Here is a 26,974-nt window from a genome sequence, read left to right on the forward strand (position 1 = left end):
TTTCAAGATGGTGGCCCTCAATGTGCTGCTGTCCGGCTGCGGACGGGTGCTCAGAGGGCTCCTGGCAGGCCAGGCCGCGACCAGCCGGGCCCGGCCTCCAGCTCGCGGGTTCAGGGAAGGTGAGTCCTGGGTCCTGGTGACCTCCCAGCGTTGAAGAGGAGAAGCAAAGGTTGCTTCCTTCTGCCTCCGTGCTCCCCTCCCTCCCTTTCCTTCAGGCGGTTCCGAAACGCCGGAGATGCTTGGGCTCCGAGAGTGCTTGCAGTTCCCTTCCAGACCCTGATGCTGTTACTTTGACCTCCCACCCATCGTGATTGTCCTCATGCGTGGGGATGGGGGAGGGGGATGGAGATCGGAGAGAAAAGCCTACTTAGTTAGCAGGGGCAGAAGAGAAACCTGTCCCAGGGTTCAGGAAAGTTTTTGGTCAGGGTCTGCGTGTTAATTCTCCGTTCCGTATTCGCCGAATCGCCGCCTCCTTCATTAAAGAATTCCTGCGCCATCGGGGAAGGACATCTGGATAACCTCCCCCGGGCCTCCCTTTCCAGTTTCTCATCTGAAAATGCTGTAATCTGATGGCAGCTTTTTCTGCCTGGGCCACTAGTCTGAGAAGTGGAAGCTAAGGTGGAAAGACCATTGAACAGTTGAAACAGAGGCATATGCTGGATGGTGGTTTTGCTTTTCATTAATCTTAAGTATGGAAAAGCAGTCTGATTCTAGTATTGCACCGAGAGCTTACTGAAGGCCAAGTGCTGTACTTCAAGCTGTTAAGGGATTCTGGAGAAAAAAAAATATAACCCTTTTCCTGAGAATTTAGGTTCTAATAAGATGATATGATACACTCCAATAAATGCAAGTTAGGTATTAGGTATTTACATGCGGAAGTACAGGGAGATTAGGTTACCGGCAACAGCAAACCGAATTGGAAGTTTTCATGAAGGGGGCGTGTCTTTAACAGGCTCATAAAAGGATGGAATCTGGCAGAGTGAAGAGGTCTTTCAGGACATAGTCTTTGTGCACTGCTGGAAGCAGGAAAGGATGAGTGATGTGCAATAGAAGTGAAGTGGTTTTGTGTGTGTGTGAGTGTGTGTTTTTAAGATCTGGTGTAGTATTGACCAGCATATCCTTTAACTAAAGCTGAGAAGAATCCAGAGGAAAATAGAGATCTTTTTTGCCAGGGGGACCATAAAAGTCCAAAAAGAAGAGCCTAATGAAGAGAGCATTGGATTTGTCTCAGAAAAGGTGTCCTTTTTTAGCTTTCAAACAGCAATTTCAATAGAGTGGCATACAAGGAACCCAGTTTGGGGAAATGAGAGAGATGGTTCATGAAGAAATGAATAGGTGCGTTTGAAAAATTTAGCTATGAAGGGAAGATGGAACATTTGCTAGAAAGAACAACAAAATCCAGATACTGCCTGGTTAGCATAAGATAAACTAATTCATTGATAAAGAAAGACAACAAAGAGGTGTCTTGGATAAGGTGTTCCATCTGTTCCCATGCTGCACAACAGGCATACGCCCATAACATTTTTGAGGGCGTCTACCAAGTGTCAAACACTAACGGCTGCAATTTACTTATCCTTTATGAAATCAAAAGTTGAAAACAGTTTTTTGCTATGTCCCCAGAGGATAAGCAAGCGGAAGAGTTTTGATTTTTTACAAAGGAATATTTGAGATTAGAATTTTTCAGTTGGAGAGTTTGTGAAATGCTGGGCTGTATGATGAGATGGGTGTTTGAAGTCTTCCTTGCCATAAATACCTGGTAGCTTCTCTGTGTTACTGTCAGACCTAAAGGCTAAATAATTGAATTTATGTGATCTTACATGAAGGCATTACCATATTTTATATTTTTCTTGAGAACCATCTATCTCCAAAGCCTTTAAATGAAAAAAAAAAAACTTGATATTCTATCCATTATGTGTAAGGCATAAAGAATTACACATAAAGCTAATTTTGACTGGTTCCAGCTGGTATATTTGACACACAAATAATATTGTACACATAGAATTTAAAGTCATGGAGAGGAAAGTGGGTGTCTTGCTGAAAATATTCAAGCATTCTACTTTTCAGAGTATCAGATAGTACTTCCTTAATTTTAGTCAGAGTTCATGGGCACTCAGCACCACTCCTCCTGCCTATAGAATCTCTCTGTCTGAAGCAGTGATTCTCAATTGGGGGCAGTTTTGTCCCTCAGGGAACATTTGGCAATGTCCAGAGACATTTTTGGTTGTCACAGCTTGTGCTCATGGCATGTGGTGGGTAGAAGCCAGGGGTGCTGCTAAGCATCTTCCAGTGCACAGGATAGCCCTCCACCACAAAGAACCACCTGGCCTGAAATACTGATCCTGCTGCTGTTGAGAAAGCCTGGTCTGAAGTTTGACAGAGGGACAGACAAAACCAAAAAAGATAATTACAGAAGAAGCAAGACTAAAGGAAGACAAAAAATGGAAGTTGTGGTTTACTAAGTGCCTGCTGCAAACACTGCTAGGTTTCCCACGTACACTTATTCAGTCTTCTCAACAATCCTTAAAGGTGAATATTACAGGCATTTTTACAAATGAGGAAATCTGGTCCAGAGGTGTTGGGTAGCAGCCCAATATCACACAGCTAGTAAGTAGTAGAGTTGGAAGAACAGCCAGCACTTTTCCCTCCAATACCATCACCTTGGTATTCCATAGCAGGGCTTCTGCATGGTTCCCTCCCTTCCCTGAAAGCTCTTGTCAGTTAACTTGCTGGAGACCATTTAGTTTCATGATTGACACTGTCAGACCTAGCAAAGGTTAGACCTTGTTCCTGCCTTGTCACTCTTAGAGCCCTTGTGAAGGAATGCATTTAAAACAAGAAAAATAAACACATATGACTATCTGAATTAACAGTAATGATCTATCAGACCCTCAGAGCAGAGTGTGTTGAAAAGGAATAAAGGCTGAAGGGAATTTTCTTCATCTTTTCCTAAGGGAGGTTTCTGGAGGACTTAGCATTTCAGACAAGGATATGCCTGGCAGGATGGGCATTCTTATAGGTAAAAGCTTTGAGAGAGGAGTGAACAAATTGGGGCCTTTAAAGAATTCAAAAGACGTAGTCCAGGGACTTCCCTGGTGGCGCAGTGGTTAGGACTGTTCCAAGTGCAGGGGGCCCGGGTTCGATCCCTGGCCAGGGAACTAGATCTCACATGCATGCTGCAACCAAGAGTTCACATGCCACAACTAAGGTGCCCACGTGCCGCAACTAAGGAGCTGGCGAGCCGCAACTAAGGAGCCCACCTGCCGCAACTAAGACCCAGTGCAACCAAATAAATAAATAAATATTAAAAAAAAAAAAAAGACATAGTCCAGAGTAACCTCTAGTGGAAGGAGATTTTTATGTAGCAGTAAGACTCCTCATTTGAAGGATAGTGCAGAGAGACATTCCCTCAGAGGTCCAAGGGAAAAGGAAGGGGTAGGTGATGAGAGAATCAGAAAACTTTAGTGGCAGAATTAAAGATGAACAGAAGGGAGCAGAGCTTGAGCGAGGAAGGAGTTTGAGAGAAGTAGTCAATGGCCATACTTCCCAAACATGCGCTCTACTCCCTGACCCTACATAAGATTGTTGGTGCTGCCGTTTAGCCACGTTGCCATTCGGTTACTCCGTCCCTTCATACTCTACTTGGGACTTGGTTTCCATGGATCCTTTCCAAGAAGGACCTTGGTCTCTGGGCACTTCCTGCAGCAGTGCCCTCCACTCCTCGTCATTCTGCTCTCCTCACTTCCTCCTTTACTAAACAGCTGGGTCTTTATCCTGCTGCAGTTCACTGTGTCTGTGTTTATGTGGCCATCGAGGTCTTTTTGCGTTCACTGCAATCTCACCTCAATGCTGTTTGCTCTAGACACACTTCAGTTATCTTGGACTCCATCCTAGGTGAGTATTTACTGAAGTACTCAAAGGACCTCTTTATGAGGCATGGACTTTGTTAGAGTGAGATTCCCTTGCTTGGTTTAGTTCTCTTTTCTCCTCTAGGGCAAAGACTGTGTCTCCTAGTAGGCTGGAGCTCTCCATAGTGGGTGGAGCCCGGCTGTACACTCCATGGGTACTCAGCAAATGTGTTGCCTCCTATGGCACAGATTATTTGATGTGTATGAGAAGTGCCTATCTTAGAAGATTTTGGCCCTTAATTCTAGTTTAGGAAACTGCTTCGTATCTTTCCTTAGTTTACTTGATACAGCCATATCTCAGAACACAAGAGCAATTCCATCTTTTCCTAAACAAGTTTTCAGTTAGTGACTAACAGTTTTTTAGTCCAGCTTTTCTTAGCCACCCCCACTTCTGTTGAATGGAGAGGAGGCCAGGAACAAATGGATATCAGGTTTTGTTTGGTTTTGACATGTTTTTGTATGCATGCTGAAAAGCAATACTATTTTGATTCCTAACTCCTGTTTTCAGAGACTTGAAATCTCCTAGGGCCTCTTCAGGCTCCGGTGGGCCCTCTGCCCCTGCACTGAGACACCGCCCTGACCAATCTCTGTCCTGTATGAGTTCTCCAGTCATTCCTTCTCATTTGACGAATTGTCTCTATTAGATAAGCATCTGCCTATTGTTTTACCCACTGACTTATAGTGAGATGATTCACTAGCTCAGAGTTGCTGTGTGGGGAGCTCATTAACAGTGGAGCTTGCTACGGGCTTTGATCTCTCTTCCAGGGGCCAGTGGAATGACTTCAGGGTTTGGTTCTTTGCCGGGAGTGATGTGTGTTTTGCTAGACTTGTTTACTTGATGGTTAGGACCCAAGTGCCTCCACCTAGAGGGGAAGCACATGTTTGTCCGCTTCGTTTCAGGGCACTGTTCTCACGCTGACTTGAGTGGTACCAGAGTGGGTCTCTCCTTTTGTTTCCTATCCGGATTCTTAAAAACTCGCCCCCCACCTGTTGTTGCTCAGATTGGGTCACCCTCCGTCCCTCTTCCAACTTGGTTTTTGCAAATTTGCAAAGTTTCCGGGGTGCCTGGCAGCCCTGCTGGGCTAGGGCTGCGTCCTTCTGCCTCCCTACTTTTGTAGCTGACACGGTGCAGTGACCATCTCCCTGCAGCTGTGCTGGCCACCAGACTGAGTACCAGTTTGAGTCTCACCCACATCCCATTTAGGCTGGTATCTCTTCGAAACAAGTTGATCTTTGCGGTGACACATTTTCTCTGAGGGAGAGAAACCTAGTTTGTCTTTGAATTGATTAGTATACAGTGTTCTCTGGAAAAAGCCTCGGGGCCTTTCTGGCCATTGTTACTCCTTTGTGTGTGTGGAGTTGAAGTTGAGAGGCTCTCAGGTTGGTTGGTTGAAGTAATGAGTCTTTATGAATGGCCTTGCCCAGAAAACAAATGGGGGACAATTCCAGGCAATCTGTGTCCAGTTTGGTGTCAGTCACAAAGCTCAGTGATCACAGATGCTGCTGTGGGCCTCCGGGTGGGTTAGAATTGCCTCACTTTTTTTTCTTAGACATTTTCGTTCTCTCTTTTTACTGTTTATTTTTTATTGCAAAGGCAGTACATGTTTATTTTAGAAACTTCAGAAAATCACCTCCTCCCATCCCTGAGGGAAAACCAGTATTACCATTTAGGTGCGTAGCTGTAGGGGTGTGTGAGCTTCCTGTAATCCATGTCTAATTGTGTGTACACTTATGGAAGCGTTTCCAGGGCAAGGTCCGTAACTTTCATTAGATTCACAAAGTTAACCTTAGGCTCTTTCTAATCTGGCTAGGGCTGAGTAGAACGAATTGTGGTAGCCAAGCTACTGTTAAAATATGGTTTTACTATTTGGGGAGACAGTTTGCAGCCTAGTATGTGCACTCATGTTTTCTGTTACAGTAGTTAGCAGTCAGAAGGGCATTATGAGAAGTATTTTGCTCCCTAGCCTTTATGGAGCATCTGTGGTATGAGCTCCTATGCTAAAAGCCATGGCTTCTTTCTCTAAAGAAACTGGGAGACCAGGGAGAATCTCCAAGAACTTTCTATTTGATTCTATTTGCCGAATGTGGGTTATTAGCTTGGTTCTTCCTTTGGATATTGTTGAAGTTGTCTTTCTGCATCCTGGTTAAGTAAGAGGAAATATGTACAGCCTGGCTTGCGTGCCTGTGTGCGTGCGGCTTAATTGTCTTGCCCTCGGGTTCTCTTCTGACTGCCTCAGCGAAGAGCTGAGGGAGGCCCTCTCAGTGCGGAACTGCAGCACTCTCTGCAGTTCTGCCTGGACCCCATATCTGCAGGCCCCTCATTCCCACCTCTCCCATCACCCCTCTCCGGTGTGGATAACAAAATGCACCCCTACAGGGAGAGGATTTGACTCGCACAGCTGCCCTTGTACAGCTTGTACACAAGGCTCTCAGGATGTTTTAGGAGTGAACTGGTCTCATTACCTAGCCACCGTGGGACCCCTGGAGCAGTGTTAGCTCAGTGCTGTATCTTAGATTGCAAACTCGTCAAGGTCAGGAACCATATTTGTCTGGTTCTCCTAATGAAAGAACATATGCGATGGGTATTTTTGAAGGTCTTTTAGCGGCTTCTGCCCACTTCCCACCCCCCACCTTCAACCCTCATCTCTTAGGCCATTGTTGCTAGCCACAGTAGGGCAAGGTCTTGCCAAGTACCTTGGATGGAACCAAGATTAATCTCAGAAAGGCAGAAACAGTGTGGAGACCCTTAATCCCAGACAGATAATATGATGTGGGCATCTGGGCTTGCCCCCGCCCATCCTCCAGGGCACAGAGCCTTGGCACTGGGAGGTGAACCCTGCATACTTCCTTTTCCAGGTCAGGGCTGTGGGAGAGTGCAGAGAGAGGGCTCCGTTTTTCTGCATGTGTAAAGTTTGAGCTGTTACTTGAAACTCCCTGTTCCTTATTAAATGGCTGACCTAGTTTTTCCCCTTTATCTCTGTAGTGGTGGAGATCCAAGCAGGGAAGACAACTATAGTAAGTATCGTCGAGTTGGCCACTTCTAACATCTTTAATGCTTGGAGCTGCCTGGCTGCTCCTCTGAGGGAGGGTGGGAGGCCCCAACTGGACTCCTGGCTTCAGGATCTGCTCCCTCTGTGACCATAAATCCCACAGTCTACTATTTTCAACCTGTGTGTGAGAGTGTGGTTAATCAGGAACAGTTGCTGTGCCTGGACTAAGACATCTGTTACTTGATTAAAGTGGCCCTTTGTATGACAAGAGCTCATAGGTATTTGCTGATATGTTCTTTGGCGGGTGATAAGTCAGTTTTCCAAAGGGGAAAACTAAGGTAATGACAAGACTAGAGAGAGTAGACCCCGGGCGAGGAGCCTGGATCTTTCCTTTCTGCCTAGAATGACTAAGCTACTACTCCTTCAGTGATGTAGTTAGAAGGTGACACTCTCTGGGCCCTGGGCTCATAGCTGGCACCCTGTCTTCTCTGTTGGTGAGAAAGCTAGCACAGTTCTTCACCCACCTACTCCCCCCTCCCTCACTGGGCCTATCTCACCTCCCTTCCTCCGGGAGTCATGGGGCCTAGATTATCCTATAATCCCTAAAAGACAACGTTGTTTTCACACGGCCTTCCACGCCTCCAAGAAATCCTCAACCACTCCACTGAGTTCCCAGAAGCCTCTGTAGCTTCCATGTCAAGCAGGGATTTAACCCTCTGGCGGCCAGTCAAGACCAGTCCTCCCTAAGGCCTTCTTATCCCCAGGACAAGCCTTAGGGTTCCGTCTTTGGGTCTTCCCCAGAACACGCCCTCAGCCTTTTTACCGCTTAGCCCCAAAACAGTTCTTTCTAGGGGGATCCCATTCCCTTAGGGCACCTTTTTTGGTTCCCTTATCTAAAGCCAAAACAAGTATTCACCCTTTAAACTCCATGCTGGTGGACAGAAGCACGTCTGGCTTTTGAGTGTGAAGAGTGTTTTTCCTGTGGGGCATGAATTTTCTATTTGTGGAATTAACACAGAAGTATGTGGCCCCATGAGAGCCCTTGGGGGAGGTAACCCAGCCATGCCTGGAGAGGCGCTGCCATGGCTGACTTTGGGTATTACTCTCCGGGGTCTCACTTTCTTCATCAGTAAAATAAGATCATGATTCTGCCCTCACTAGGTTGTGGGGTTAAATGAGATGATACATGTGGCCCATTATTAGCACAGAGCCAGGCCTATAGTGGGGAGTCAATAAGTGTTAGCTCTCCCCCACCAGGCCCACCTTGACCCCCTCCCAAGTCCTTCCATGTACCTGCACATTTTCCCTAGCGCACTTTCCCCGTTCTGGCATAGCTGTGGTGGCCTTGGCAGAAGGGTAGTAACAGCACCCTGCACGGCCAAGCCTTGCTTCTGGCCCCCTTTGCCTTCTGCCAGTTCTTCCCTGGGAGACAGTGTTGCTTCCCTCCCAGAGTCTCTCAGACCTGTCCCAACATCACACAATCTGTGGCCTCAATCAGCAAGGCTTTCTAAACTCCCCTTCTTGCAATTGGAGCTGATGCCCAGATCATTGGTTTATTGAGCTTAGTAATTCCAAGGCTGTGTCACAGGATACAGCAGCCATGGAGGAGGTCACTTCACATGTGGCCTCAGCACGGTTTGAGAGGTGGAATCCAGAGTGATAAGAGGAGGAGGGCAGGGGAATGTATCCTCCCCTCTGTGTTTTTAGAGAGAGGGGGGAGGAGGAGAGCGCACACAGTTGTCTGCTTGTATAGGCCTAGACCAGCTTTCTCAGCCTGGTGCTGCTGGCGTTTTAGACTGGCTGGTTCTGTGTTGTGAGTGAGGGCTGTCCTGTGCATGTAGGGTGGTGAGCACCTTCCCTGCTAGAGGCCAGTAGCACTCCATCCCCCCGTGGGGATGATCAGAAATGTCTCAGACATTGTCCAGTGTCCCCTGGACCCTGTTTTTAGGCAACCCTGCCTGGTTGAGAACCACTGGCAAAAACTTACCTCTGTCAGATAAAACTGGAAACTGCAGTTTCCTCTGAGAAGGACACGCAGGATGGGAGGGAGACTTCCTTTCGACTCCACATCCCTGCACAGTTTGAAACTTTCTACCATGTGCATTTATTGCTTTTTCCCAAAGGAGAGAGAGGGAAGCATAATGTTCTGGAGTTTTTGTCTTTTTGAGGAAGGAAAGGTAGCATTCAGCTGATAGAGCAAACCCCTCCCTCTTGCCACCAGCATTAAGTTCAGTTTCTACTACCCTTGCAGACCATCAAACCCATCTCTGTGGCTACTCCAAGGTCCATTGTCCAGCAGCTATGGAATCAGCACCACAATTCAGGCAGAGAGACCCATTAGCTACTCGCCTGAGGCCCCCAGAGATGAAGTCTCACCAGCACTCCTACCACTCGGGGGGTTGTTTGAGGATGAGAGGCTCTGCACAGCCCTCTCCCTCACAGGCTCTCTTTCTCTGCCTTCTAGATTGAAGGCCGAATCACAGGGACTCCCAAGGAAAGTCCAAATCCCCCCAACCCCTCCGGCCAGTGCCCTATCTGCCGCTGGAACCTGAAACACAAGTATAACTACGAGGTGAGTCTGGGCACAGACACACATGTCTGCGCGTCTTGGAGCTCGTGTTCCCTGTGGGCTTAAGCAGCATCTCATGGAACCACCAAGACAGAAGCATTTTGTCCAGTTTTAAAAATGCTCAGGCTCCACCTCCAGATGTTTCTGTTGGCCTGGGGTGGAGCCCAGCCATCATTATATTTTAAAGCTCCCCAGGTGATTCTAATGTGCAGCGAGGGTGGAGAGTCACTGACTTAGTTCATGGTCTGGTTGCGGTCGATTCAGACCACCAGGGCCCTGGAGCCCAGTCTCGTAGGGCTGTGTTCTGATTCCACCAGGGGGGTGGAATCAGAATCTGAGCTTGGCTTTCCTCCTTTTATAATGAGGACATCTCTGGAGAGTCCTTACTATGATCTGGGGATATATCATTCTCTTTCCATATTGGAGCTACAGAGACCCCTGTTTGCTGTAGGTCTTCTAGAGCTGTTGTTTCACAGAGAGATGACAAGAGTGAACAACAATAGGTGAGTTGTACGGGGTGCTGCTCTGTGTGTAAGCACCTATGGGGCATAATTCACTTAGTTTTCCCAATATCCCTGTGAAGTAGGTACTATTTTCATCCTTGTTTTACAGATGAGGAAATTTGAGGCATGACCTTGTTAATGAACAAGTTAATGAACTTGCCTCAGATCACCCACCCAGCTAGTAAGTATCAGAGCTGGGATGCACACTCTGGGGCTACAAAACCCAGGCAGAGCCTATGATCCCAGCTACTACTCTATATCATGTCTAGAGATGGGGCGGGCCTGGGGGAAAGGACGCAGCCCTGGAGAAATCCATACTTGTCCTTTAGCATTCTATTGGTGACATTAAGCAACCCTGTTTTTAGGTTTCAGGTGATTCAGACTCTGGGCCAGTTTGACCTGCAGGTTGTCCCTATGCCCCTCTGTGGAATGGGATGACTAAGGGCAGAGATCCCGGTCAGGTGGTCAGAGCAGGAGAGGCCACATGTCCACGGGATCTGAACAGAATGACCCAACTAATCTCCTGGGCTGGGAGCCTTGGCTTCAGGCCACCCCGGGGTGGGGGTGGGGGTATTCTTTTGACCTGTCCCGGCCCTTCCGCTGATGGCCACCTGGAGTAACAGGGAACTTGCAGGCCATGGGGCACTGCTCTCAGCTTCTTGTGACATGGAAGTTAGTGGGGTCCTGGCCATACTTAGAATCCCAGCTGTGAATAGAGAGGTGAACCCCACACCTGCCTGATCACCATGGGGCACTCTTCCTATGAGCCATTTCCAGGAAATGGACTTGGCTCTGTTTATCAAGCAGAAGAAATCCAGTCCCCTCCAAGGTAAAGGCTGAAGAAGTTGTTTTCCTTTTACCCCTTTCCGCTCAGGGCACTGCAACTTTGAGCTGCACAAAGCTGTCTGCCTTTTTGGCAGCCTGCAGTGGGGGCACTGGGGCTGTGAGACCAGTGTATTATCCCTGGATAATCCAATCCAAGTTCTTTTCATCAGAGTCTGGAGATTACAGGGGTGGCATTTGGGGGCCTGGGTCCCCCGGGAGCTTTCCAGTGATTAAAACAAACCTGCCGTTATACAGCGAGGTACCTGCCAGGGCAGCGAGTCAGTTTGAGGACCAGGACCATGGAGATAGGCATGCCAGGCCCCTCTGGGTCAGGTGGGCGACTTTTCTTTAACCCTCTCAGCCATGCTGTGAGAGTTGGGAGGGGACGTGGTCTCTCTTGATTCTGATTCTTAATTCTTGACTCTCTCCTTGACTCATCCAAAGCAGTCTGATGGTTCAAAGGAAGCCGAAGAATCCATTTACATCTGGTCACAGGGGGCTTAGAAGATGTGGGATTTAACCTTGCAACCTGGCCCCATCCTCAGCTCGTTGCTGCCTGGGGCTTCAGAGGGCATGGCACAAGGTCGAGGGGCTCTCTGTGGGTCTTCTGGGCTGTGGCATGTAGACTCTGGGGGCGGAAATGGTACAGGTTTTCCCTGTTGTGCAGAAGTACATGACATACCCCCTACACCACCCAAGGAGGAGAACACACCTTTCATCACCAGGAAAGATACCGTGGGTGCATGAAATCTTGTTAACCTTCTTGAAGAGTTCCTGTTCTCTAACCTAGTCTATCGGAAGACTTATCTCATGGAGGAGCTGAGAGGACTCTTGGGGATGGTAATGGGGTCAGGAAATCTTGCTAAGTTGGGATTGAACCTTTGTTAGGGTGGAGATAGCAGGCCCGCGTGCAGAGCTCTGTGGGGAGGGAGTGGCCTCAGGTCTGTTCCGGGGGAGCCTCAGCCTCTGGCAGCCTCCCCTGGAGGCCACTCAGCCCTGGCTCCCCAGCAGCAAGTGCCTGTCCAGAGGACCCTCATCTCCTGTTTTCCGTTTCCACTAGGATGTTCTGCTGCTCAGTCAGTTCATCCGGCCACACGGGGGCATGCTGCCCCGAAGGGTCACGGGCCTGTGCCAGGAAGAGCACCGCAAGATTGAGGAGTGTGTGAAGATGGCCCACCGAGCAGGTAGAAAGCACCTTGGGCTAAGAGGGGCAGAAGCGGGCTGTGGGCACCATTTCCACCCTCCAGCTGCCCCGTGTTCCAGCCCCTCCTGAAAGGGCAATGGGTATCCAGAGGCTTCATTATACTCACCCCCTAGTGCCAACCTCCCACCCCCTTGGGCTTTCCCTCCAGCCCCCAAGAGCTACACAGGGAGCTGCAGAGACCATCCCCTTAAATGCTTTTCTCTCCACTCAGGTCTGCTCCCAAATCACAGACCTAAGCTTCCAGAAGGATTTGTTCCAAAGAGCAAACCCCAACTCAACAGGTAAGCAGGTAACCTGGGCTGGGGAGGCTGTCTCCTGGAGTTCGTTCCACAGTTCAGGAAAGCTGGAGCATTCCATCCCTTCCAGCCTAAGCACCCACCCCATCAGTCCGACCACTGTGTACGCTTCTGTTACTCTCCCCTGCCGGCCTCAGCCTCTTTCCTTGTCCCTCCCCAGTAGGGCACTTAGCACAGGGGTAAGAAGGGTAAGAAGGTCGTTGTTGGGCATTAGAATGTGCTAATCTTCTGTTTATGACATCATACTGAGTTGCTATGGGAATGTCAGAGCACTTCTGCAAACTTTCTGTAATAGCACTGGGGTTATTAAAGGGCAAAATGAGGCCTTAGAAATAGAAATGGGAAGGCTGTCTGGGGCAGGGCCACTGTACATAGCTGCGCAAATCGTACACTGCAAAACTTTAAGGCAGCATCCAGGTAGACTAGATTGTGAATGGTGCTCCCTAGAGTTGTGCAGTTAACGACCTGCACAGCTGCACATGGTATCCCATGAGGTCCTGAGGTTTTATAGAGGAGGAGAGGAAGTCCCCTAGGTCCTAGAATCAGTCAGTCTGCCTTTCAGCCTAAGCAGGGTGGCCCCCTCTGGTGTAGAAATAGATTCCTGTCTAACACTTAAACAGCTGTCTCTGACATTACCACACTCACATACTCCTAGAACTATAATACCCCCTGGTTGAGAGTAGATCCAGGTCTGTAAAATCGATGTTGGTATTTCTTCTTGTTCTCCCGTATCGTATCAATAAACGCCCTGCCTTCAGCCTGTCCCGCTGCCACTGGAATTGCACTCTGTGGTTAAAGCAAAGCAAGATACCCCACCCCCAGCAAATCTCCTAGGCTGATCCCCAACAGAACCCAGGCATGGAGGATGAGAGGCCAGGCAAATACTAGCCATGGATTGCTGGGCTGGGGGTGCAGGGCCAGAGCTGGGTCTTCACTGACGCCTCGCCAACACCCTGGCCCCTTGCCCATCTCCACCTGCACCTCCCACACTGCTAGCTGGGCCATCTGCCAGCAGCCCCAGAGGAACGGGACATATTAACCTCTTCCTGTCTTTCCCAAATGTGCTGCGGACCTTTTGGGGGTTGAGCCCCCCCCTACCCTGACTCGTTAAGAGACAAGCAGCAGGCCTAAGGACACAATCCATCCTTCCCTCAGGCCTTTGAAGCAAAGCCAGGCTCCCTCCCATATATCCGGTGTCCTTTAACGTGACACCGGATTGATGATGCGTGGAGGCTCTTGGGTTGCAAAGGCCACCCTGGGGAGGAGAGGGAGTCCTGGCTACATGGGAGGCTGATTCCTTACAAGGGACTTTATGATTCCATCCAGAGGTCCTTGAGCTGCCATGCACCGGCCGGGCCCGGGGGAGCCATGCGTCCTCCTTCCCCACTCCTTCAGGAGAGGTAGGAGGAAGGAGCCTTGGTTCTTAGAGCTGGAGTGTTCCCAGAGAGCCATCCAGAGGCCCTCAGCCCCCTCCCCTGCCAGGTGGCTGCTCCTTGTGGCACAAGCATCAGGCCCAGGGCCAGCTGAATCCCAGCTTCCCTGGGGTCTCTCCAGGGTGGGAGGGGCAGGGAGCCTTTAGGGCAGCAACTATGGAGAGCCTGGTGAGCCTCGGGATCTGGGGTCTTCAAACCCAAGGAGCAACCCTTTGGGGGAGGCTGCTCCCACACCCCACCTCTTCACCCACCCTTCTGAAGCCTGGGAAATGCCAGCACAGGGGCCTGCCAGGTCCCAGCACCACCAAAGGCATCCCTGGGGCCAGCCTACTGCACAGAGGCCTCCCTGCTGGGGCACTGACAGCCACAGTGGACATGGGGAAGCCCTCTCCTGCTGGCCCACCTCGCACGTGGCATGGAGGCCAATACCACCCACAGCTTTTACTTCCTCTCAAAGCTCAGAGCAGAAGACACAGGTCCAGGGGAGCTCAGTTGAAATGTATAAATCAGCAGTCATTTTTTCACTCTTAGCTAAAAATTTTCAGCCATGGTTATTAATTTTTTTAATTAAAACCTCTAATTTGAGGGTCTCTAGAGGCGGCTGGGTTGAGCCCTAACCTAGTGTGGAAGCAGGGGAGGATCCTGGCCTCTGCCATGGCTGAGCTTTCAGGACGAAGGGTGGGCCTCTCTGGACAGGATCCAAGTTTCGTTCTGGACGGAGTAAACCCCAGTCCCAGCCGGCATGAGCCACTTTTCCGGGAACTATCAGGGCCCTGCTGCCATCCCCAAAGGAGGCAAAAGGACTATGGGTGGCAGCCATCTTTCCCCACCCCACCCCCTCCTACTTACAAGAACATTCCTGGCCCCCATCATGGGTTGGGTGAGGGGCAGGGATCCTCTACGAGTTATGGCTGCCTAGGCTTGTTCCCTGAAGGCTGGGGTGGCAGAGTGAGCCAAGTGGGGGAGAGGGAAGGATTCCTCCAGGCCCTTACATCAGCCTCTCCTCTCCCCGTGACTGGGCCACAGAGGGATGATCTGCTCTCTGAGCAGCCTCTTCCTCCACCTCCTCCCCCAGCAAATACACACAAACACTGACGACTCATAAAGATCCAGGAAGCGTGTGGCCTTGTGCTGCCTGACCCTGGCCACACACACCTGCGGCAGCAGGAGCCCAGCCCATCTGTTTACAGCATATTCAGCAGTTGCTCCCAGGAAAAGCCCTTCTCAAGAAAGGAAAACTGGTGAAAGGGTTTGGTTGGCCAAGCGCGGCTTGGGCCTGAGGAGGCCATGCCCACGGTCCCACGGCCACCTCTCATCCTCGCTCCACAGGTACCTCACCCGCTGGTCTCCCCGCTCCGTCAAGCCCATCTACAACAAAGGCCACCGCTGGAACAAGGTGCGCATGGCCGTGGGGTCCCCCCTCCTGAAGGACAACGTCTCCTACGCGAGCAGGCCTTTGGTGCTGTATCACTGACTGAGAGCACGGCCTCCCGAGAGCCAGCCGTGAGCTCATCCTGCACTCCCGCCCCATCCCACCAGGGTGGCCCGGCTCCTCCAACGTGGATGGCACGAGGGCTAGCAGGTCCAACACTAGTGCCCTGGGCCTGCTCTGCAACAGAGCTGGGCGCTGGGTGCAGGTGGGGCAGTCGAGTCCCCAGGCAGCTGCTGTGGTCTTGTGACTGGCCTGGGCTCATTGCTGGTGGACAGGAGCTTTGCCCACAGGAATGTTATAAACCAGGCTTGTACTCACCCACTGGGTGTGCGCCCACTGCTTGGGAAGTGCGGGGGGCTCAACCCGTTTCCGGCCAGTTACTGAGCATTAAGTCACTGATCTCTTGTGATGGGCCATGTGAATGCAACAGGGGAGTTCACGGGCCAAACAGGTTCCCTTCCTCTCTATTGACAGCTGTTAGCTTTTTGGCCAGGAGGGCTGCAAGGAGGAGGTAAGTTAGGCTGCCTGGCCCATGTGCAGCTCTCATCTGAGTCCAGGAAGCTGCCCTCCTCAGAGGGCTCCTGGCTGTCACCCCCCCCTGCCATTTCCTCCCACCTTTCTCTCTCGTTAGCACATTCCAACCCTCTGCCACTTGCTCTATTTGAGCTGGGCCTCTCCTCAGCCTGGACACCAGATGGAGGTGGAGATGAGGGGAGGCAGCAGCACAGAACAAACAGACCAAATTCACTGGACTTTATGAAAATACTGTTTAGACTCTCCAGACTCCCCAGGCAGCCCTCCTACAGCATGAACGGCAGGTCGATGTTCTTCTCGCCAGTGCCCACGTAGATGTAGCCATAGTTCTTGGTGCGAGGAGCATGGTAGAAGGTGAGACCTGGCCAGAGCAGGCTGCGCAGCACCACCAGGGTGTTGCCTCTCTCCATCTGGATGCTCCAGGACCCTGAGGAGGAGCAGGAGGCAAGGCCTGGGCACTGTGGAGGCAGAGCCCTGCCGGCCATGCAGAGGCCCCAGGCTCCGGGCAGCCAGGCCCGAGCATTAAGGTCCAATGGGAAAAGGGAAGACAGTTTAATTATCCCGACACTTTACTCCTTCTGATTGCTTTTGAGCCGTTTCACTGCTCATTAAAACCACTTCCAGAGGGAGGGCAAAGGAAATGAAAAGAGGTAAAACTCAAAGCAGTCCGTTTTGTTCCTGTCAGCAAGTCTAGTGAAAGGTTGCGTGGGGGAGGAAGCTGAATCCACAGTGCACAGGCAGAGGGGAGCTGGGGCTGGGCTAGGAGAGGCTCCAGGCTCCCTCTCACCCTGCGCTAGGGGTGCTCACTGGTGGCCTTCAGTCCTGGTGCGCTTCACTGCTGTTTGCCATTTGCGCTCTCTTCCCCAGCCCAGAAGCCTCTGCTCTGAGATGGATGAGACCTGACCAGGCTCACAAAGAAGTGGGGCCGTTTCAGGCCTCCCAGCTCAGTAGCCCTTTCTAGCAGCCGGTAGACTGGGAGCCATCCTTGGCGGCAGGGTACTTGAGCTGCAACTAATAAGCCTTTGTCTGTCCTGGGTTCTGCCCGGGTTTCTGCTCCCCAGACAGGAGCAGCCCAGCCTGGGGCTGAGCTGTGCAGCCGTGAGGACTTGGCGGGAAGGGCCTGATCCAGCTCCAGAACCAAGGGAGGGAGCCGTTGTGTGGGAGGAAGGAGCCTGGGAAAATCGCCTCTGGATGCAGATCTGGAACTTCTATTCCCCTGCGCACTGAGGCCTCTCCCGGCCCAGCCGCAGCTCTGCCCCAGGCCCTGCCAGAAAGGCAAATGCTTTGAAGGTTTTGGTGCTGGACCAGCCAGTGATGCGCTGAGAACTGCGCCTAGGCCTTCATGAGCTGCCAGGTCAGCCCGGCTGCCTAGCTTCCACTGCCCCTCTGCCCCCAGGCCTCCTCCAGCCACAGCCCACCATGGTCACTCCACACCCAGCAGCCTCGGAGCTCAGGTCCCACCCTCCCACCCTGAATCCAAGAGATCTGACCACCAGGCACCCCTGGCTCTGATGGCAGCTCAGCCCTACTCAGGGTGCCAGCGCCTGCCCAGGTCAAAGCCAGAGCTTTTGGGGGGTGTGTAGGTCAGCTGGCCTTGGGCTGCTTAGGGAGAGGCCACCTGGAGGCCACCTCAGCACTGTGCAGTGGCCTGCACCGAGTGCCACCACCCATGCAGTGAGATGATGAAGCAGAAAGCAGTGTGGGCTTGACCCCGCTCCCCCAGGCCCGCTCAGTGCTGGCCAGACAGCATTAAGAAGAAAGGTGTTCCTGGGTTCCCAGAGCTCTGGGTGGGGCACTGCCTAGGTTGGGAATGGGGGCAGTATCTTTCCTGGTCAGAGAAGTGGAGAGTATTTCCCCTAGCTCGCAGCTTTCCTCTGCATATCTCCAACTCATAGACCTGCCCACAGAGTTCTAGAGGCCTTAAAGGCCTGTTGCTTTCCCAGTCACTCGTTTCAGAAAACAGATGGCCTAGGGGTAACCGGAGAGGGGGTGTGACAGAACAAAGTGTTCCCAGTGCACTGCATTCAGCGTCTGGCCAGAAGCACAGGCCCCCCCCCCCAGCAGACAGCCCCTGTTAGCCCCCCCTGCCAGTTCCCAGAGCATCGTCTGGGGTGTCCCTCCCCGCCCTTGGAGACCAGGGCCACACAGCCCCCCTTGAACTGAAAAAGGTCAGGCTCTGCCCACCTGGGGAGGGCAGCTTGCAGCCAGATGCTGCCCTGGAGAAAGAACTGGAATCCTGGAGTCCCCCAGCCCAGACCACTGTCAGCAGTTCCCTGTTGCTGGCGCCTTGGCACACCCTGGGCAAGGGCTGGGTCCTGGCCTCCCCTGGCACCAGCCTGCCCACCTAGGGTTTGGCCACCGGGGGGCCCAGGCTCATCAGCAGGGGCTCTCCCCACCCCACCCAAGAGCAAAGAGAAACTGATGGGGATGCTAGAGAAATACATTGCTGCCTCCAGGGTGGGGGCCGGTGCTGAGCAGGCCCAGGGTGCCGGCCGAGTACAGGAGCGGCATGGGAAGTGGCCGGCCAGCCAATGACACTACCTCCTCCCTCCCTTGCATTCCTGTCACACTCCTTTCCTTGTCCCTGGCGCAGCTTGTCGCCCAGGAAACACACACTCAACATGCCAGGAGTCACGTAGTGTCTACCTGGGAAGCCAGGCGCTTGCTGTCACCTTCACCCACTTTTCTCACTGCAACTGCTGGAAAGGCTGGGCCCAGCCAGCCACCACTTGTGGGACTCCAGGGAAAGCAGCCTCCTGCGGCCCTGGTGTTTCCATTCACAGCCCCTGGTCTCTCCCAAGTCTCCCCAGACCTCCCCTCCGGTCCCCTGGCAACCACTCTTCTCCACAAGCGCTCTTCTTCAAGGGTGTGGTGGGAGGGATATAAGCTGGTAAATCAGGAATGGGCCCTCCTGCACCAGCAGGAAGTTCCAGGGCCTCACCCGCCTTGCCAATATGGAAACCTCCGGCTGGGGTAGGCTCCTCATAGTTACATTCTCCTGCCTGCCAGGAAGGAAGGCAGCAAAGCTCTGAGATTAAGTTTGAGGAGTAGAGTGGACCAGGCTGGGGTTCAGGGCTGTCCAGGGGCAGCAGATGGCTTAAACCGGTCCTCAGACCAGCACCACACAACTTGTCACACACAGAAATGGCCATGGGACCTTTCTCAGAGCAGCCACTCCCGTGACACCAGGGCCACAGTGCATGGGAAGGGGGTGGGGGCGGGGTGGGGAACCAGGCGGAAGAGTTCCCAGTCTTATTGATGAGCAAGGCCAGGCCCCCCGGTCCAGAAGACCGAGCACCTGTCACCCAGGCTTCCACAGGGCTGGAAGGGAGGTGCCACCTGCACACACCCCAAGAGAAGGCTGATCCTGGACACCGTGTTCCCCGGCCCTCTTCGATGCTGTCCCCCTGGTCCCCCGCTGCTTTCCGGGGAAGCAGGCCCCTTGCTGCCCTCTGCTGCCTGAACTGGGCATTGTGCTGGAGCCTCAGCGGCCCTGTGCTGAGCAGTTCCTGAGATCTGTCAGCTCCGGCCCAGAGTGGAGCAAGGAGAGGCGCTCTGCCCTCTACCCAGCTCGCTCTGCTTCCCAGGACACCTGCGACTTCGCTTGTGAGGCACCTTGTATTTTACTTTTCTGTTTCATTTGATCTTTCCAAACCTCTGTGAGGCAAAGATGGTGTCGTGTTCCCGGCGGCGTCTCTGGTGCCTGGTACATAGTAGCTGCTCAGTGGCTATTCTTTGCTGATAGAGTGGAAGATTAAGGAGCATTGAATGGCAAGAGTACTGCCTAGAAATCTGGCGTCCTGACCTGGTACTTCATGTGTCATCTGGCAAGAGCCCAAGCTCAGAGAACTCTTAGCTGTTGCCCTGTATCCACCAGGAGGATGGTTCCGCTCCCAAAGCCCTACTCCCACACAACTCCGCAGACCCCAAGGCACAGTTAGGAGGGCATTAGTGGCCCCAGGCAGGGCCAATCTAAGCCATACCTGCTCACAGATGACATGAAGTTCCCCTGAACAATTGCCTCAGACCCAGAAAGGAAACTGATCCTACCTGGGCAGAAAACACGGCTCCCAAATTCCACCCCTCCAGCCAGTGCTGGTGTCCCGGGGAACTCGGGGTTTTGGCCTCACTTAGCAGCCCAGCCATTCTGGCTGCTGTCTGCCTGATGGGGCAGCCTCCCAGCCGCTCCTTTTGCTCTTTCACTGGAAGATAAGGAAGGGAGTCTGGGAGCAAAGAGTGTCTGCTCTCCCCCGACCATCCACACTTTTACCCCCACACCATGGCCCCCATCAAGACATCATGAGAAAAAGCTGGGCCCGAATTCCTGGAGGCTTTCTGGTGTTGGCTCTGGGAGGAAGGGAGCTGGAGGCCCAGAAGCTGTGGAGTTTCCCAAGGTCAGGTCCGGAGCATCCCTCCCCTCAGGCCCACACACACAGGAGATGTCAGGAGCCCTCAGCCCCTAAGGCTCCAGGACTATGGCAAAGTGCGGGGGTGGACTGGGCTGTTGAATCATTGGTTGACGCTTCAGCCCTAAGGCCCACCATTAGGGCAAGAAGTCTAGGCGCAAGGGGGAGGAGGCGCTCTTGTGTTACCCACCCACCCCCCCCAGTCACCCAGCGCTGTGGAGGGAGTGCCTCATCCGCTGGCCCTGGAGCATTCTGCTGCAGGTGAGAAGGCTGAGAAGTCAGCACCAGACAGAGCTTTCCAGCCACATACTGAATCAGGAAGGAGGGGCTGCTGCCGCCAGATTAGGGGCTCTAAGAGGACTTTTCTCCATCCACCATTCAGCCCATGGCGCCAGGTCCCACCACCAGTGTTCCTGGCTCCCTGTATCAACCAGGGATGTGCAGCCCCCTCCGGCCTTGCCAGGCGGGGAGCAAAAAATTGGAGGAGGGAGTCTGGGAAGTATGTCTGGTGGTTGAGAAATGCCCATCCCCAGTAAACCTTTTTCATCTCCCCCAGAGTTCCAGGACCCCCTTTTCCATGCTCAAGGAGGGTTCACTCTGGAGCCCCCATGTGGTGGAGGCCAGAGTAGCCACTCTTTGCTGGCAGTCCTTACCCACCTGGGACCCACGGCCCAGCCCCTGGGGCACTGCAGTACCCCTGAAACAGCCTCCAGATCCCTGGCTTGCCCCTTTCCATCCATCCATGCACCACTGCCTTGTTATCACAGACCTGCTCACAAGCCACCAGCAGCTCCTACTGCCTTGGTCTACGTCTCCTACCCCTTGACCTTCTAGGCTCTCCTAGGCCTGCCCAACCCACCTCTAAGGCCTTTTTGCTACCGACAACAAGATCAGTAATAATTATTAATTTTTACTTGAGTCCTTAATGTGTTAAGCACTATTATAAATGTTTTCTATATGTGTTAACTCATTTAATTCTCATAACAACCCAATGAGGTAGGAAGTATTATTCCCCTTTTACAAATTGAGGCACAAGGAAATTGAGGGACTTGCCTGAGGTCACCCAGCTAGTATGCAGTAGATTCAGGATTCCAACGCAGGCTTTCTGGTTCTAAAGCCCTTTCCTTTAACAACTACTGCCGTCCCACCCTACCCTGAGTTCCAGCCCGACTGGGTTGCTCATTGCTCCTCAGAAGCGTTTCCCCTTAGTGGTGGGGGTGACTATTGTCCTGCCATTCCCAATGTCCACTTAAAATGAAACACCATCTACTTGACACCATAGTTAAGGCCAGACCCTTGGAGTCCAATGCTCTAACACTTAACTATGTCCTTGGGTTTAACTCTCTGAGCCTCTGTTTCTTCATCTATAAAATGGGGGTAATAGTATCTACCTCATAGGTCAGCTGTGAAGATTAAAATGAGATAACGCATGGGAAGGACAGTACAATGTCTGGCACACGGTAAGCAGTGTCATTGCTTTTATGAGTAGTTACTAGTATCATTATCTTTGCCATCATCAACAACAGATCCCTCCAGTTCTCAGAACACCAAGCATGGGGAGGGAAAGAAGCAGGGGTGTTGAGTCAGTGCCTTGGGTCTGGCCCCCGAATGCCCAGAGCCTGGCACCTGTCCTGGGATGCAGCATCCAAGCAAGAACATCTTCCAAGGACATGCCTGTCTCTACTGGTGGACCCCAGGAAGGAAATGGGGTCTCTGTGACTCCACCAACTGCTGGCTGTATGCCTGGGCCAGGTGGGACCTGAAGCACAATAAGGCCTCTGGAGACCTCCCTGGTGGCACGGTGGTTAAGAATCCACCTACCAATGCAGGGGACAAGGGTTCAATCCCTGGACCGAGAAGATCCCACGTGCCGTGGAGCAACTAAACTCGTGCACCACAACTCCTAAGCCTGCGCTCTAGAGCCCACGAGCCACAACTACTGAGCCCGCGCACCTAGAGCCTGTGCTCTGCAGCAAGAGAAGCCACCGCAATGAGAAGCCCACGCACCGCAACGGAGAGTAGCCCCCGCTCGCTGCAACTAGAGAAAGACCACACGCAGCAATGAAGACCCAACACAGCCAAATAAATATTTTTTTTAAAAAGGCCTCTGAAGTTGTATGTTTTATGATTAAAAAGTACAACCACTTAACAGGAGGCAAATGTATAGAACTCATTTCCTTAGCAGGTGACCTCAGCAGGTCGGTCAGCACCCACTCACTGAGCACCAGCTGTGTGCCAAGCATTGGATCTAACCCTGAAACTAACCATTGCGATGTATGTATGGCTAGTATTTTCAGGGGTGTTTTCAGAGATGTTTTGGGTCGGGGGGAGATTCCCAATTTGCCTCCATTCAAGATTGGTATGAAAATCAAAAGGAACACTGAGAGACTTCCTGTCTGTGGAAGCACATGGAAGACAATCCTTTCATCTGCAAACACTTACCAGCTGTTTACTAGGAGCTGAGCCCTGGGGAAGCCCCATCCTCAAGGCCCCACAGTGAACCCCCAGTTCCCACCCAGGCCCTAGGTCCCACTCTTAGAGGAGAATGGCAGGTGGCACGGCCCACTGCTCTGACCTGGGGCAAATCCAATGTCCTCCAAGTAACAGGCTGTTACCTTTGGGGATGTCATGCTCCAAGGAGTCCATGAAGTCCAGGGAGGGGTCCAGGTCAGCCTTCTCAAGCAAGGTCTTGTTCTTCAGCTCAGCAGGCTCCCTGAAGTGGAAGTAGGAACTGAGCTTCTTGGCTTCAGACAAGGACAGTCCTACAAAAGGGGCAGCAGGTAGGAAGTGAAGGTCATTCCCAAACCCCACAGCCCCCTTCCTCTATGATTGGGGACCACGTGGAGGGGGTTGCAGAGGAGTCAGTCAGCTACTGACGGGGGACTGAAGGGTGAAAAGGGAGCAGGGTTCTCTCAGCCCGAACTTGGCTCAGATCCTGCAATGAGGACAGACCATGGAGGAGGAGGGTAGGAAAAAGCGGGGAGCCCAGCCACACAAAGCCCCAGACCCAGGTGGCCAGATGCTCCCCCACCCTCAGGCATAAAAGAGTCAGGGTCCAGTGACTGGGTACCCCTGCCAGGCACAGATACCAGGTCATTGGGCACATCCTCCCAAGTGATGTGGCCACAGCTATTCTTCCTCTGAGAAAGTGGGCAGTCTCCCCTGGACTCCCAGGCACGTGTCCAACTATGCTCAAGAAGAGATGCCTTCTGGCCCTAAGAGATGCCTGAGAATTCACCTTCAAAGGTCCGATTGACACGGATGGGTCCAAAAGGGGTCTTAAAGAGGGCACCTCGGGGGATGACAGCCACAGCCTTGTCGATCTGGTCAATGATGGACACCAAGCGGGTCTCTTCCTTGATCTGGACCTGAGGAGACAGGAGACAAGCCACCCTGCCAGGGCGCTGTGCCCAGTCACCCCTGGTGCAAGGGCCTCAGCATGACCATCTGATCTGGGTCACCACAGTGTAGATGCCAGGGCCATGGAAAATCACGATGGTGAGTCCTCGCCTTCCCGCCCTCCGTTCCTTTCTTAAATGGGTGATGAGTGCAATATTTAAAACTTAAAAAAAAAAGCAGTCTCTCTCATTTCATCCTTGGCCCCCAAATTGCCCTCACTGGGGGCAGACATCGTTAATGGTTTTTTATGTACCTTTCCAGAGACAAACCATTCTATCATATTTTAATGTTGCTTATTTTGCCTTTTTAAAATATAAAAGCTATCATGCTCACTGTAGACTATCTGGGTAATAGAGAAATATTTTATAATATACCTAAGAAAATGAAAACCACTCATAATCCCACCTTCTAAAGGTAATCGCTGATAACATATTGGTATACTTCCTTCTATTCTTTTTTTCTATGCCTATATTCAAAGGAAAATTAGAGTTACAGTTTATATAGTTTCATGCCCTGCCCTTTGACTTAACATTATTTCTCAAGCATCACCCCATACTATTTTTACGCAGATGAAATTTGGTTATAATCAATATCAAGGGCAGCCCTGAACAAAAGGACTTCATAGAGATGTTTGGGAAAAAGCAGCACTTGACAGGGAAAACATGTCACTGGGAGCCCCCAAAGTCACTCAACCACCTGTTTCCCACGGGCTGCTGACTAGAATTGATTACGAAGGAGGAGACTGAAACTAAATAAGTGTCTAGGCCAGGGGCTTTAAATATGTCACCTCATTTAATCTGCACAAGCCTGCAAAGTAAACATAATGATCCCAACTCTACAGAAAATAAAACTGAGGGGAGGTTAAGTTTGTCAGGCGGGCACGGGGTTGCAGCTGAAGCATCATAGACCTAGACCCAGAGTTTCGGCATCACCTGGGTTCCAGTGCAGAGGCTGGGTTTTGAATCCCAGGTTTCTCTAGTTTCAGAACTTGGGCTGGTTATTTTTTTACTGCACAATCCCATTTCTAGGAGTTGATCCTTCAAATCGAGTGCACGCATGGGAAATGACGCATGCACAAGCTTATTCACTGTGGCATCGCTTGTCAGAGTGAAAACTTGGAAACCGACATTTCCATGAATGAGACGCCAGTTAAATATGGTACGTTCACACAATGGTAAAAAGAATGGAGAGGTTCTTCAAGGCACTGATGTAGAAAAATCTCCAAAATATATTGTTAGGAGAAAAAAGCAAGGTGCAGAACTGTGTGCATAACATGTTGCCATTTGTTTTGTTTTGTTTTTTAAGATAAAAAGAGAATATGTCGGGGTGAGGTATTGGCTGAGGTTTGTACTTGCATAAAATGTCTCTGGAAGCAGAGCTTCTCAAACTTAAATGCATATTTAAATCCCCTTGGAGGGACTTCCCTGGTGGCACAGTGGTTAAGAATCCGCCTGCCAATGCAGGGGACACAGGTTCGAGCCCTGGTCCAGGAAGATCCCCCATGCCGAGGAGCAACTAAGCCCGTGCTCCACAACTACCGATCCTGTGTGCTAGAGCCCACGAACCACAACTACTGAGCCTGCACGCCTAGTGCCCATGCTCTACAGCAAGAGAAGCCACCGCAATGAGAAGCCCCCAATTGCCGCAACTAGAGAAAGCCCGCTTGCATTAACGAAGACCCAATGCGGCCAAAAATAAATAAATAAACTTATTTTAAAAATAATAAAAATTAAAAATAAATCCCCTTGGAACATGTTAAAATTCAGATCCTGATGCCAGCCCAAGAGTCTGCATTTCTAACTCCCAGGGCATGGTGATGCTTCTGATACAGACTGCACTTTGAGTGGCAAGACTTGGACACACACACACACACACACACACACGCAACACGGTTATATTAATGACCCCCAGAAAGACGACCTGAGTGACTGGTGAATAGGGTAGGAGGGAAACTTTACTATATTCCTTTTTGTGAATTGTGAACCAAGTGAATGTATTACCTAGTACAATACACATTTATACAAAAATATAAGCACCTGCGCACACCCCTTGCCCCAGAGCAAAGCAGACACCCCTTCTTCCCAGCCCCAGCCCCATAGCATGGCTCCCCCGAGAGCTGCCCAGCCACTTTAACACCCTGTCATCACTCAGGAGTGGTGTTACCCTGGGCAAGTCACTTAACCTCTCTATGTTTCAGTTTCCTCCTCTCTACCACCTGGAAAGTAAGGTACCAACTTCCCAGAGCTGTGAGGATGAAGCAATGGGACTGATACAGTGGCACAGGGCCTTACACACCCAGCACCCCAGGCCTAGCTCGCCCCAGTGGCAGTGATTATAAACGTTGTTTCTGCCGCAGTGTGCACTGGGCTGGGGTTTGGATGGCCCAGGTCCCTTTCATTTGGGTCCTCCTCCTCCTCTTGTCTTCACTCACCACTACTTCTTCTTCAAAGACCTTTTCGCCCTCATTCACCTTCTGCAGCTCGGTGTGTTCATACGCATGTGAGGGGTCCCCCATGAAGCGGCCCTTCACCACAGACGTCTGCATCTCCATCTCCTCCGTGGCAGGGGGCAGGAGGCTCCACTCCATGCAGTTCAGGCTGCCAACAACATCTCCATCACCCCGATTCTAACTCCCCTCTCACTCCAGCTTCCTGCCCCCGCCCCTTCTCAAGAGAGGTGAGGCCCAAGAAGAGCTGTTGGGAGTCATATCTTTCCCCTATGAAGCACTAAGTGCCTGTGGTGCACCCCACCCCACACGTGATGAAATTCAGCATGCCAAGATTCCAAGAGCTTCTTCCTAGATAGATATCTGGACTGTGAGGTCCTGAATGAGTTTCTGGAAGCTGAACTTTCCTCAGTTGCAGGTGCCTCTGCTCCTGTGGGCCCCAAATTCATGCTCAGCCTGCCTGCTGAGCTGACAGCATGGCCATCTCCCCCCACTTCTCAGGAAAGCCCAGCCCAGGCCCAAGAAGCTCTCCTCCTCCGAGGTCTTCCCTTCTTTCTCACATCCTGCCAGGAGGGGATATCCTCCCACTCCTCCCTCATCCATGTAAGGCCTGCGTCCCCAGCCTGCTCTCTGATCACGTTTCCTCCCTTCACTCTCCACTGGCTCCTTCACAACGTGAAAATGCCCCAGCTTTATAAAACAACAGCCCTCAAATCCATGCCCCTCTAGAAAATTCCCCTTTCCTGTCCCGCCCACTTCTTCCCCAATTCTGAATCATAAGCGAGAACAATTTGCTCTGTGGCAGCCCTTGCTCTCCCTCACTTTCACTCTCTGACCACTGCACCATGATTCTGCCCCTGGCACCCCAAGAAACTGCTCCAAAGAAGGTCATCCATGGGACCTAAAAGCCAACAAACGCGGGCTTCCCTGGTGGCGCAGTGGTTGAGAGTCCGCCTGCCGATGCAGGGGACACGGGTTCGTGCCCCGGTCCAGGAAGATCCCACATGCCACGGAGCGGCTGGGCCCGTGAGC

General features: G+C 51.8%; 2 protein-coding genes across 4 annotated transcripts in view; one reads left to right on the forward strand and one right to left on the reverse strand.

Moving 5' to 3' along the window:
* Positions 1-22,201, forward strand: MRPS18A (mitochondrial ribosomal protein S18A). Of its 2 annotated transcripts, XM_060021750.1 has the most exons (7): positions 1-119; positions 6,889-6,920; positions 9,360-9,467; positions 11,853-11,976; positions 12,208-12,277; positions 15,055-15,668; positions 21,624-22,201. In XM_060021750.1, the coding sequence occupies exons 1-6, from the start codon at positions 8-10 to the stop codon at positions 15,197-15,199; spliced, it is 591 nt and encodes a 196-aa protein (XP_059877733.1). In that variant the 5' UTR covers positions 1-7; the 3' UTR covers positions 15,200-15,668; positions 21,624-22,201. The 2 variants fall into 2 exon arrangements, with proteins under 2 accessions (XP_059877733.1, XP_059877734.1); XM_060021751.1 differs by lacking the exons at positions 9,360-9,467; positions 21,624-22,201 and having other exon boundaries at positions 15,055-15,475.
* Positions 9,985-26,974, reverse strand: part of RSPH9 (radial spoke head component 9) — a 19,616-nt gene continuing 2,626 nt past the window's right edge. The window contains exons 2-5 of one of the 2 annotated variants that reach the window (XM_060021749.1): positions 25,928-26,093; positions 23,336-23,465; positions 22,713-22,859; positions 9,985-11,420 (exon numbers count right to left, since the gene is read on the reverse strand). In XM_060021749.1, the coding sequence (XP_059877732.1) occupies positions 11,293-11,420; positions 22,713-22,859; positions 23,336-23,465; positions 25,928-26,093 (571 nt within the window). In that variant the 3' untranslated portion in view covers positions 9,985-11,292. Of the gene's footprint in view, positions 11,421-15,898; positions 16,119-22,712; positions 22,860-23,335; positions 23,466-25,927; positions 26,094-26,974 lie in introns of those variants that run through there. The other variant, XM_060021748.2, reaches the window with a different exon arrangement.

Source organism: Delphinus delphis, chromosome 10, assembly GCF_949987515.2.
Source record: "Delphinus delphis chromosome 10, mDelDel1.2, whole genome shotgun sequence".
Taxonomy (NCBI): Eukaryota; Metazoa; Chordata; class Mammalia; order Artiodactyla; family Delphinidae; genus Delphinus; species Delphinus delphis.

Excerpts from the sequence above, each read along its gene's own strand:
- MRPS18A (XM_060021750.1), top strand. The coding sequence starts at position 8 with ATGGTGGCCCTCAATGTGCTGCTGTCCGGCTGCGGACGGGTGCTCAGA. Across the intron at positions 6,921-9,359 it reads AAGCAGGGAAGACAACTATA|ATTGAAGGCCGAATCACAGG; the intron begins GTAAGTATCGTC and ends TCTGCCTTCTAG. Across the intron at positions 11,977-12,207 it reads GAAGATGGCCCACCGAGCAG|GTCTGCTCCCAAATCACAGA; the intron begins GTAGAAAGCACC and ends CTCTCCACTCAG.